Source organism: Cherax quadricarinatus, unplaced genomic scaffold (assembly GCF_038502225.1).
Source record: "Cherax quadricarinatus isolate ZL_2023a unplaced genomic scaffold, ASM3850222v1 Contig336, whole genome shotgun sequence".
Classification (NCBI taxonomy): Eukaryota; Metazoa; Arthropoda; class Malacostraca; order Decapoda; family Parastacidae; genus Cherax; species Cherax quadricarinatus.
In genome coordinates this window covers 196,186-208,767 of record NW_027195362.1, presented here as the reverse complement: position 1 = coordinate 208,767, position 12,582 = coordinate 196,186, and the positions used below count along the sequence as shown (strand labels likewise).

Below are 12,582 nucleotides of genomic sequence, written 5' to 3'. Positions count from 1 at the left end.
CATAAAGGCTTGTTTACTAGGCTTGTTTACTAGGCTTGTTTACTAGGCTTGTTTACTAGGCTTGTTTAGTAGGCTTGTTTACTAGGCTTGTTTACTTTCTATAAATATGACACAATCAGCAATTTTATATTCAAACAAAAACACAGAAGGATTAAGAAATAAAATATAAAACTAAAAGCGAATTTATTTAAAGATTGACGCAGATCAGTTATTGGAATTATGAGAGAAATGTTTACGAAGTGACCCGTCGAAGTGACGGATTTATCAGTGTTGTAGTGATGTAGTCAGTGTTGTAGTGATGTAGTCATCACAGTGTTGTAGTGATGTCATCACAGTGTTGTAGTGATGTAGTCATCACAGTGTTGTAGTGATGTAGTCATCACAGTGTTGTAGTGATGTAGTCATCACAGTGTTGTAGTGATGTAGTCATCACAGTGTTGTAGTGATGTAGTCATCACAGTGTTGTAGTGATGTAGTCATCACAGTGTTGTAGTGATGTCATCACAGTGTTGTAGTGATGGATACATCACAGTGTTGTAGTGACGGATACATCAGTGTTGTAGTGACGGATACATCAGTGTTGTAGTGACGGATACATCAGTGTTGTAGTGACGTATTCATCACAGTGTTGTAGTGACGGATACATCAGTGTTGTAGTGACGTATTCATCACAGTGTTGTAGTGACGGATACATCAGTGTTGTAAAAAGAATAACCTGAAATATTCCTGAAGGAAGCTGCTGCTACTACTAAACTGGAGCTGACAGGTTATGTTTTAAAGTGTCCTCTAAGGGAATTCTGTTTTTTTTTTTTTTTCTTTTGAAATGGTTGTTGTAATGCAAGTTGCCATTGACTGTTGCAACTCATATTCATGCTGCTACTGGCGTTGATTGTTGTAATTCTTGTTTATCCTGCTATTGGTAATAGTTCATTTAACTCATGTTATTTCATGTTTTCTTTGGGTTGTTGTTGTTGTTGTTCATGTTGACAATGTTGACCCTCACGACTTTGTTGCTTCGGTGGCAGTAATTGTTATTTTATCATATTCTAGCGGCTCTTAATTTTCATAATTCCTCTTTTAGATCATCGTTTTCAAACTCCTCAGATTCTTTTATTAAGTCGTATGTTTCCTTTTCTTACCTGTTTTCCTAGTCCTCAAAATTAACTTCGTGTTCAGTTTTTTTTATCTCTGTTAAATCAAAATCACAATTCAGATATTATCTTTGGGTCGTCAACAAGTGGTGTAGGTGGTCAAGTGGTGCAGGTGGTCATCAACAAGTGGCGCAGGTGATCGTCGAATGGCGCAGGTGGTCGTCGAGTGCCGCAGGTGGTCGTCAACAAGCGGTACAGGTGGTCAAGTGGTGCAGGTGGTCATCAACAAGTGGCGCAGGTGATCGTCGAATGGCGCAGGTGGTCGTCGAGTGGCGCAGGTAGTCGTCAGCAAGCAGTACAAGTGGTCAAGTGGTGCAGGTGGTCGTCAACAGGTAGTGGGCAGCAGAGACTACACTGACGGTAGCCTCTACCCACTTGTACTGAAGCATGCAGTAGCCTGAGGGAATATTTTCGTTAGAAATTCATTTGAAATGTAGACAGATACTGTTTACATATCAGTACTAAGTTTCTGTTAATAATTCATCATTCACAAACACTTTGACTCACATGTATACAACTGCATATATAATAATTTTGTAATAACTGATTATATGACCATTGTGTGATAGTAATATAACGAGGACAAAACATGTGATGTACAGAAAGGGGTTTCCAAAGTTTTTATTAAATCACAAAAATATAACACAAAATTGAAACAAGGCACTTTCAAGTCTTTACTAAACGGAATTAACGAGTTAAACATTACAAATAATGATGCCAGACAAGCTAACGCTTATTGGGATCAGAAATGGAGAGGCTGCTACGCCATGGTACATTGTAGGATGGAACAGTGGGATGGATAGTGAAATTTTTCAAAAGAAATGATGCCATGGTGTGGATGGTATTTTTTCGAGACAATTATGATTTCATCTGGGACATTCTTTAAATCCCACATAAGAACATGATAATGGAGGGACGCTGCATAAGGCCTACTGGCCCATACAAAGAAGGTCCTTATGAAAACCACCACTACTCAAAGCTATCCAAGAATTTACTCCCGAAACCACGACACCAATCAAACCCAACCCCTCCCACTCGTATATCTGCCCAATCTCTTTTTAAAGGCACCCAAGGCCCTAGCCTCGATCATCCTACCCGGAAGATTGCTCCACACATCCACAACTCTGTTCGAAAACCAGCTCTTAACTATGCCCTTTGTAAATATAAATTTATCTAACTTAAATCCATTATTTCTGGTTCTTACCTGATCCGACATCTTCAGTACTTTATTAATATCACCTTTGTTTATACCCATCATCCACTTACACACTTTGTTGATATTTCCCTTCATTCTACGTTCATTGGTTCATACATTAAAATATAAAAGATAACGGACACAACCAAGATATTTAAGCATAGATATCACTGGAGTTAATATAAGGTAAAAAATCAAGACTAGACTAAAATGAGTTACCAGAAGCTGTGTTTCCAGAGATATGTAATGTGCTGTAACTTTACTTACACTTGAGTTAAGAGCGACGAGACAGCTGCTGACTGTAGATGAAACACAACCTGTAAAACAATTGATAAATACATTAACACTTTCTTTATCAGCAAAAATTACTTAAGGTTGTAAATAAAAAGAAATGTATGTATCTTACCACTGTCTTTTATATCATTTACATAAAATTTCCACCATTTTAATAAAATTTTTATGCAATTTAATCATCATTATGTTATTCTTACCTTCTAATTGTTTATGATAAATGCGACTCTAGCAGATGTATAGCAATATGTAAGTGTCCCCTACCTGTGTCAGGTGAAGGTGTGGAGTTACCTGTGTCAGGTGAAGGTGTGGAGTTACCTGTGTCAGGTGAAGGTGTGGAGTTACCTGTGTCAGGTGAAGGTGTGGAGTTACCTGTGTCAGGTGAAGGTGTGGAGTTACCTGTGTCAGGTGAAGGTGTGGAGTTACCTGTGTCAGGTGAAGGTGTGGAGTTACCTGTGTCAGGTGAAGGTGTTTAGTTACTCATCTGCGTCAGGTGAAGGTGTGGAGTTACCTGCGTCAGGTGAAGGTGTTTAGTTACTCATCTGCGTCAGGTGAAGGTGTGGAGTTACTCACCTGTGTCAGGTGAAGGTGTGGAGTTACACACCTGTGTCAGGTGAAGGTTTGGAGTTACCTATGTCAGGTGAAGGTGTGGAGTTACACACCTGTGTCAGGTGAAGGTGTGGAGTTACACACCTGTGTCAGGTGAAGGTGTGGAGTTACACACCTGTGTCAGGTGAAGGTGTGGAGTTACTCACCTGTGTCAGGTGAAGGTGTGGAGTTACTCACCTGTGTCAGGTGAAGGTGTGGAGTTACTCACCTGTGTCAGGTGAAGGTGTGGAGTTACTCACCTGTGTCAGGTGAAGGTGTGGAGTTACTCACCTGTGTCAGGTGAAGGTGTGGAGTTACTCACCTGTGTCAGGTGAAGGTGTGGAGTTACTCACCTGTGTCAGGTGAAGGTGTGGAGTTACTCACCTGTGTCAGGTGAAGGTGTGGAGTTACTCACCTGTGTCAGGTGAAGGTGTGGAGTTACTCACCTGTGTCAGGTGAAGGTGTGGAGTTACTCACCTGTGTCAGGTGAAGATGTGGAGTTACTCACCTGTGTCAGGTGAAGGTGTGGAGTTACTCACCTGTGTCAGGTGAAGGTGTGGAGTTACTCACCTGTGTCAGGTGAAGATGTGGAGTTACTCACCTGTGTCAGGTGAAGGTGTGGAGTTACTCACCTGTGTCAGGTGAAGGTGTGGAGTTACTCACCTGTGTCAGGTGAGGGTGTGGAGTTACTCACCTGTGTCAGGTGAGGGTGTGGAGTTACTCACCTGTGTCAGGTGAGGGTGTGGAGTTACTCACCTGTGTCAGGTGAGGGTGTGGAGTTACTCACCTGTGTCAGGTGAGGGTGTGGAGTTACTCACCTGTGTCAGGTGAGGGTGTGGAGTTACTCACCTGTGTCAGGTGAGGGTGTGGAGTTACTCACCTGTGTCAGGTGAGGGTGTGGAGTTACTCACCTGTGTCAGGTGAGGGTGTGGAGTTACTCACCTGTGTCAGGTGAGGGTGTGGAGTTACTCACCTGTGTCAGGTGAGGGTGTGGAGTTACTCACCTGTGTCAGGTGAGGGTGTGGAGTTACTCACCTGTGTCAGGTGAGGGTGTGGAGTTACTCACCTGTGTCAGGTGAGGGTGTGGAGTTACTCACCTGTGTCAGGTGAGGGTGTGGAGTTACTCACCTGTGTCAGGTGAGGGTGTGGAGTTACTCACCTGTGTCAGGTGAGGGTGTGGAGTTACTCACCTGTGTCAGGTGAGGGTGTGGAGTTACTCACCTGTGTCAGGTGAGGGTGTGGAGTTACTCACCTGTGTCAGGTGAGGGTGTGGAGTTACTCACCTGTGTCAGGTGAGGGTGTGGAGTTACTCACCTGTGTCAGGTGAGGGTGTGGAGTTACTCACCTGTGTCAGGTGAGGGTGTGGAGTTACTCACCTGTGTCAGGTGAGGGTGTGGAGTTACTCACCTGTGTCAGGTGAGGGTGTGGAGTTACTCACCTGTGTCAGGTGAGGGTGTGGAGTTACTCACCTGTGTCAGGTGAGGGTGTGGAGTTACTCACCTGTGTCAGGTGAGGGTGTGGAGTTACTCACCTGTGTCAGGTGAGGGTGTGGAGTTACTCACCTGTGTCAGGTGAGGGTGTGGAGTTACTCACCTGTGCCAGGTGAGGGTGTGGAGTTACTCACCTGTGCCAGGTGAGGGTGTGGAGTTACTCACCTGTGCCAGGTGAGGGTGTGGAGTTACTCACCTGTGCCAGGTGAGGGTGTGGAGTTACTCACCTGTGCCAGGTGAGGGTGTGGAGTTACTCACCTGTGCCAGGTGAGGGTGTGGAGTTACTCACCTGTGCCAGGTGAGGGTGTGGAGTTACTCACCTGTGCCAGGTGAGGGTGTGGAGTTACTCACCTGTGCCAGGTGAGGGTGTGGAGTTACTCACCTGTGCCAGGTGAGGGTGTGGAGTTACTCACCTGTGCCAGGTGAGGGTGTGGAGTTACTCACCTGTGCCAGGTGAGGGTGTGGAGTTACTCACCTGTGCCAGGTGAGGGTGTGGAGTTACTCACCTGTGCCAGGTGAGGGTGTGGAGTTACTCACCTGTGCCAGGTGAGGGTGTGGAGTTACTCACCTGTGCCAGGTGAGGGTGTGGAGTTACTCACCTGTGCCAGGTGAGGGTGTGGAGTTACTCACCTGTGCCAGGTGAGGGTGTGGAGTTACTCACCTGTGCCAGGTGAGGGTGTGGAGTTACTCACCTGTGCCAGGTGAGGGTGTGGAGTGACTCACCTGTGCCAGGTGAGGGTGTGGAGTTACTCACCTGTGCCAGGTGAGGGTGTGGAGTTACTCACCTGTGCCAGGTGAGGGTGTGGAGTTACTCACCTGTGCCAGGTGAGGGTGTGGAGTTACTCACCTGTGCCAGGTGAGGGTGTGGAGTTACTCACCTGTGCCAGGTGAGGGTGTGGAGTTACTCACCTGTGCCAGGTGAGGGTGTGGAGTTACTCACCTGTGCCAGGTGAGGGTGTGGAGTGGTGCCAGGTGAGGGTAGTTACTCACCTGTGCCAGGTGAGGGTGTGGAGTTACTCACCTGTGCCAGGTGAGGGTGTGGAGTTACTCACCTGTGCCAGGTGAGGGTGTGGAGTTACTCACCTGTGCCAGGTGAGGGTGTGGAGTTACTCACCTGTGCCAGGTGAGGGTGTGGAGTTACTCACTCACCCGTGCCAGGTGAGGGTGTGGAGTTACTCACCTGTGCCAGGTGAGGGTGTGGAGTTACTCACCTGTGCCAGGTGAGGGTGTGGAGTTACTCACCTGTGCCAGGTGAGGGTGTGGAGTTACTCACCTGTGCCAGGTGAGGGTGTGGAGTTACTCACCTGTGCCAGGTGAGGGTGTGGAGTTACTCACCTGTGCCAGGTGAGGGTGTGGAGTTACTCACCTGTGCCAGGTGAGGGTGTGGAGTTACTCACCTGTGCCAGGTGAGGGTGTGGAGTTACTCACCTGTGCCAGGTGAGGGTGTGGAGTTACTCACCTGTGCCAGGTGAGGGTGTGGACTTACTCACCTGTGCCAGGTGAGGGTGTGGAGTTACTCACCTGTGCCAGGTGAGGGTGTGGACTTACTCACCTGTGCCAGGTGAGGGTGTGGAGTTACTCACCTGTGTCAGGTGAGGGTGTGGACTTACTCACCTGTGCCAGGTGAGGGTGTGGAATTACTCACCTGTGTCAGGTGAGGGTGTGGAGTTACTCACCTGTGTCAGGTGAGGGTGTGGAGTTACTCACCTGTGTCAGGTGAGGGTGTGGAGTTACTCACCTGTGTCAGGTGAGGGTGTGGAGTTACTCACCTGTGTCAGGTGAGGGTGTGGAGTTACTCACCTGTGTCAGGTGAGGGTGTGGAGTTACTCACCTGTGTCAGGTGAGGGTGTGGAGTTACTCACCTGTGTCAGGTGAGGGTGTGGAGTTACTCACCTGTGTCAGGTGAGGGTGTGGAGTTACTCACCTGTGTCAGGTGAGGGTGTGGAGTTACTCACCTGTGTCAGGTGAGGGTGTGGAGTTACTCACCTGTGTCAGGTGAGGGTGTGGAGTTACTCACCTGTGTCAGGTGAGGGTGTGGAGTTACTCACCTGTGTCAGGTGAGGGTGTGGAGTTACTCACCTGTGTCAGGTGAGGGTGTGGAGTTACTCACCTGTGTCAGGTGAGGGTGTGGAGTTACTCACCTGTGTCAGGTGAGGGTGTGGAGTTACTCACCTGTGTCAGGTGAGGGTGTGGAGTTACTCACCTGTGTCAGGTGAGGGTGTGGAGTTACTCACCTGTGTCAGGTGAGGGTGTGGAGTTACTCACCTGTGTCAGGTGAGGGTGTGGAGTTACTCACCTGTGTCAGGTGAGGGTGTGGAGTTACTCACCTGTGTCAGGTGAGGGTGTGGAGTTACTCACCTGTGCCAGGTGAGGGTGTGGAGTTACTCACCTGTGCCAGGTGAGGGTGTGGAGTTACTCACCTGTGCCAGGTGAGGGTGTGGAGTTACTCACCTGTGCCAGGTGAGGGTGTGGAGTTACTCACCTGTGCCAGGTGAGGGTGTGGAGTTACTCACCTGTGCCAGGTGAGGGTGTGGAGTTACTCACCTGTGCCAGGTGAGGGTGTGGAGTTACTCACCTGTGCCAGGTGAGGGTGTGGAGTTACTCACCTGTGCCAGGTGAGGGTGTGGAGTTACTCACCTGTGCCAGGTGAGGGTGTGGAGTTACTCACCTGTGCCAGGTGAGGGTGTGGAGTTACTCACCTGTGCCAGGTGAGGGTGTGGAGTTACTCACCTGTGCCAGGTGAGGGTGTGGAGTTACTCACCTGTGCCAGGTGAGGGTGTGGAGTTACTCACCTGTGCCAGGTGAGGGTGTGGAGTTACTCACCTGTGCCAGGTGAGGGTGTGGAGTTACTCACCTGTGCCAGGTGAGGGTGTGGAGTTACTCACCTGTGCCAGGTGAGGGTGTGGAGTTACTCACCTGTGCCAGGTGAGGGTGTGGAGTTACTCACCTGTGCCAGGTGAGGGTGTGGAGTTACTCACCTGTGCCAGGTGAGGGTGTGGAGTTACTCACCTGTGCCAGGTGAGGGTGTGGAGTTACTCACCTGTGCCAGGTGAGGGTGTGGAGTTACTCACCTGTGCCAGGTGAGGGTGTGGAGTTACTCACCTGTGCCAGGTGAGGGTGTGGAGTTACTCACCTGTGCCAGGTGAGGGTGTGGAGTTACTCACCTGTGCCAGGTGAGGGTGTGGAGTTACTCACCTGTGCCAGGTGAGGGTGTGGAGTTACTCACCTGTGCCAGGTGAGGGTGTGGAGTTACTCACCTGTGCCAGGTGAGGGTGTGGAGTTACTCACCTGTGCCAGGTGAGGGTGTGGAGTTACTCACCTGTGCCAGGTGAGGGTGTGGAGTGACTCACCTGTGCCAGGTGAGGGTGTGGAGTTACTCACCTGTGCCAGGTGAGGGTGTGGAGTTACTCACCTGTGCCAGGTGAGGGTGTGGAGTTACTCACCTGTGCCAGGTGAGGGTGTGGAGTTACTCACCTGTGCCAGGTGAGGGTGTGGAGTTACTCACCTGTGCCAGGTGAGGGTGTGGAGTTACTCACCTGTGCCAGGTGAGGGTGTGGAGTTACTCACCTGTGCCAGGTGAGGGTGTGGAGTTACTCACCTGTGCCAGGTGAGGGTGTGGAGTTACTCACCTGTGCCAGGTGAGGGTGTGGAGTTACTCACCTGTGCCAGGTGAGGGTGTGGAGTTACTCACCTGTGCCAGGTGAGGGTGTGGAGTTACTCACCTGTGTCAGGTGAGGGTGTGGACTTACTCACCTGTGCCAGGTGAGGGTGTGGAGTTACTCACCTGTGTCAGGTGAGGGTGTGGACTTACTCACCTGTAGCTGGAGCACAACTGGATATTTGTGTGCTGTTAAGTTTGAGGTTGCCAACACACTGCATGCACGCTGGGGCGCATTTACACGCGGTCACTGCAATATAACACCATAAACACATTAACTTAGATAACACACACACACACACACACACACACACACACACACACACACACACACATATATATATATATATATATATATATATATATATATATATATATATATATATATATATATATATATATATTATTGTAACCATGAACGAGTGTTATTTAATCAATAACATCACTGTGACTAGCCGAGGAGTCGAACCAATGTCGTTTTGGCCCGCCTCATGGTGAGCGAAAATCACATGGCACTCTAACCCACGGGACAACTCAGTCCTACAAAGAATCAAGCACCCACAGATGCATTTGTGGTCAGTGGTGCCTATGCTAACCTTCCTATGGCGTAGAAATATACCTAGTTGGACGAATCTTATTGTGGCTAGTTGGTCCAGTGGCTAACGCGACGGTCTGGAGTTTTGAGGCTCTCTGATCGCGGGTTCTGTCTCCGCCCGTGGAATGGTTTATGACAAAGCTCCTGGAGGGCAAAACATTGTCACAATAGAATGTCACATTAGTTGCACCTGTGTTATTTTAAGATATCTTCGGTAATTCTAACATTATTACAAGTCAGGTGTTCCATCATTTGAACTTCGAGGCTTCAGATAGGGAGGATTCAGATACAATTAACTTATCCCCACAGCAAAGGAGCTTTAGCAGTAAATCCCATCTTACCTCGAAGTCATAATTAGAAATCACTGTTACTGTACTTCCCACCACCAGGACTGAAGTCCGACTAGCCGGTTTCTCTAAATTTCTTCATAATTTTTTTCTTGCTCACGCTGCAATGGCACGTCAAGCTAGGATGATCACTTGTCTTCCTAAATTTCCATTTGACAAACTCAAACAAGCCTGGTGGTTCCTCATGCCGCTAGCCTGGTGGTTCCTCAGGCCGCTAGCCTGGTGGTTCCTCATGCCGCTAGCCTGGTGGTTCCTCAGGCCGCTAGCCTGGTGGTTCCTCAGGCCGCTAGCCTGGTGGTTCCTCAGGCCGCTAGCCTGGTGGTTCCTCAAGCCGCTAGCCTGGTGGTTCCTCAGGCCGCTAGCCTGGTGGTTCCTCAGGCTGCTAGCCTGGTGGTTCCTCAGGCCGCTAACCTGGTGGTTCCTCAGGCCGCTAGCCTGGTGGTTCCTCAGGCCGCTAGCCTGGTGGTTCCTCAGGCCGCTAGCCTGGTGGTTCCTCAGGCCGCTAGCCTGGTGGTTCCTCAGGCCGCTAGCCTGGTGGTTCCTCAGGCCGCTAGCCTGGTGGTTCCTCAGGCCGCTAGCCTGGTGGTTCCTCAGGCCGCTAGCCTGGTGGTTCCTCAGGCCGCTAGCCTGGTGGTTCCTCAGGCCGCTAGCCTGGTGGTTCCTCAGGCTGCTAGCCTGGTGGTTCCTCAGGCTGCTAGTCTGGTGGCTCCTCAGGCCGCTAGCCTGATGGCTACTCAGGCCGCTAGCCTGGTGGTTCCTCAGGCCGCTAGCCTGGTGGCTCCTCAGGCCGCTAGCCTGGTGGTTCCTCAGGCCGCTAGCCTGGTGGTTCCTCAGGCCGCTAGCCTGGTAGTTCCTCAGGCCGCTAGCCTGGTAGTTCCTCAGGCCGCTAGCCTGGTGGCTCCTCAGGCAGCTAGCCTGGTGGCTCCTCAGGCCGCTAGCCTGGTAGTTCCTCAGGCCGCTAGCCTGGTGGTTCCTCAGGCCGCTAGCCTGGTGGCTCCTCAGGCCGCTAGCCTGGTGGTTCCTCAGGCCGCTAGCCTGGTGGTTCCTCAGGCTGCTAGCCTGGTGGTTCCTCAGGCCGCTAGCCTGGTGGTTCCTCAGGCCGCTAGCCTGGTGGTTCCTCAGGCCGCTAGCCTGGTGGTTGGTGGTTCCTCGTGCCGCTTGCCTGGTGATTCCTCAGGCCGCTAGCCTGGTGGTTCCTCAGGCCGCTAGCCTGGTGGTTCCTCAGGCCGCTAGCCTGGTGGTTCCTCAGGCCGCTAGCCTGGTGGTTCCTCAGGCCGCTAGCCTGGTGGTTCCTCAGGCCGCTAGCCTGGTGGTTCCTCAGGCCGCTAGCCTGGTGGTTCCTCAGGCCGCTAGCCTGGTGGCTCCTCAGGCCGCTAGCCTGGTGGTTCCTCAGGCCGCTAGCCTGGTGGTTCCTCAGGCCGCTAGCCTGGTGGTTCCTCAGGCCGCTAGCCTGGTGGTTCCTCAGGCCGCTAGCCTGGTGGTTCCTCAGGCCGCTAGCCTGGTGGCTCCTCAGGCCGCTAGCCTGGTGGTTCCTCAGGCCGCTAGCCTGGTGGTTCCTCAGGCCGCTAGCCTGGTGGTTCCTCAGGCCGCTAGCCTGGTGGTTCCTCAGGCCGCTAGCCTGGTAGTTCCTCAGGCCGCTAGCCTGGTGGTTCCTCAGGCCGCTAGCCTGGTAGTTCCTCAGGCCGCTAGCCTGGTGGTTCCTCAGGCCGCTAGCCTGGTAGTTCCTCAGGCCGCTAGCCTGGTGGTTCCTCAGGCCGCTAGCCTGATGGTTCCTCATCTTTTGTGTACCGTTCTACTCTCTTCCATTCATGTTTGAATCTGTATTGATAAAGCCACTGGATGTCGGAACGTCTACAACAAAGATAACAGATGTTTCACATTTGTCTAAATTTTCATCCTTCCTGTATATAACTTGAACTACAAGAAACTAGTTACGCTCTCTACAAAAAACAGTAAAACCTGTTAAACAGCCTATATAACAGCCTGTTTAACAAACCTATATAACAGCCTATATAACAGCCTATATAGCAGCCTGTTTAACAGCCTATATAACATCCTGTTTAACGTATATAGCAGCCTGTTTAACAGCCTATATAACAGCCAGTGTAGCAGCCTGTTTAACAACCTATGTAACAGCATGTTTAACAGCCTATATAACAGCCTGTGTAGCAGCCTGTACAATATCGTGTACAACAGCCTGTACAAAAGCATACACAACTTATCAGCCAAAACATTCTCCGTGAAAGATACATTCTGCATTAGTCAATTTAAAACATTCTCTTTATTGTACTTCTCCTCTGACTAGGTACATTATTTCCAGTGTTTATTATTTTACCCATGGCATTATAAAGAGATAGACTGACGTGTGGTGACGTGTACCTTGCTTAGTGGTGACGTGTACCTTGCTCAGTGGTGATGTGTACCTTGCTCAGTGGTGATGTGTACCTTGCTTAGTGGTGACGTATACCTTGCTTAGTGGTGTCGTGTACCTTAGTGGTGACGTGTACCTTGCTTAGTGGTGACGTGTACCTTGCTTAGTGGTGACGTGTACCTTGCTTAGTGGTGACGTGTACCTTGCTCAATGGTGACGTGTACCTTGCTTAGAGGTGACGTGTACCTTAGTGGTGACGTGTACCTTAGTGGTGACGTGTACCTTGCTTAGTTGTGACGTGTACCTTGCTTAATGGTGACGTGTACCTTGCTCAGTGGTGATGTGTACCTTGCTTAGTGGTGAAGTGTACCTTGCTTAGTGGTGACGTGTACCTTGCTTAGTGGTGACGTGTACCTTGCTTAGTGGTGACGTGTACCTTGCTTAGTAGTGATGTGTACCTTGCTTAGTGGTGATGTGTACCTAGCTTAGTGGTGACGTGTACCTTGCTCAGTGGTGATGTGTACCTTGCTCAGTGGTGATGTGTACCTTGCTTAGTGGTGTCGTGTACCTTAGTGGTGACGTGTACCTTGCTTAGTGGTGACGTGTACCTTGCTTCTGTGAAGACGTGTCTAGCGTTCTCTCTTTGAAGGTGAACCAAGATGTCCTCCATTGAGCAACTCTACCAGGAGCTTAAGGAGGAGCTCAGGGTGGCTAAGTTGAAGATATGGCAACTGAGGAAAACAAAAGGATTCGTAGTAATCCTCATTTTGTCAATCCTCGAGTCAAGAAAGGAACCCGGACAGTGGCCAGATAGTATGGAACGAAGTTGAGGATCAAGAGGACGGATGATGAGGTAGAAACTACGAAGAACCAAAAGACTGCACTCCTTGTAGTTA

At 50.2% G+C, this 12,582-nt stretch overlaps 1 protein-coding gene across 1 annotated transcript in view; it reads right to left on the bottom strand.

Moving 5' to 3' along the window:
• Positions 1 to 168: 168 nt before the first annotated feature.
• The window catches only part of LOC138851324 (basic proline-rich protein-like), a 37,212-nt gene continuing 24,798 nt past the window's right edge, over positions 169 to 12,582 (bottom strand). The window contains exons 3-5 of the mRNA XM_070080348.1: positions 8,531 to 8,623; positions 2,614 to 2,663; positions 169 to 1,548 (exon numbers count right to left, since the gene is read on the bottom strand). Coding sequence (XP_069936449.1) covers positions 1,519 to 1,548; positions 2,614 to 2,663; positions 8,531 to 8,623 — 173 coding nt within the window. The 3' untranslated portion in view covers positions 169 to 1,518. The remainder of the gene's footprint in view (positions 1,549 to 2,613; positions 2,664 to 8,530; positions 8,624 to 12,582) is intronic.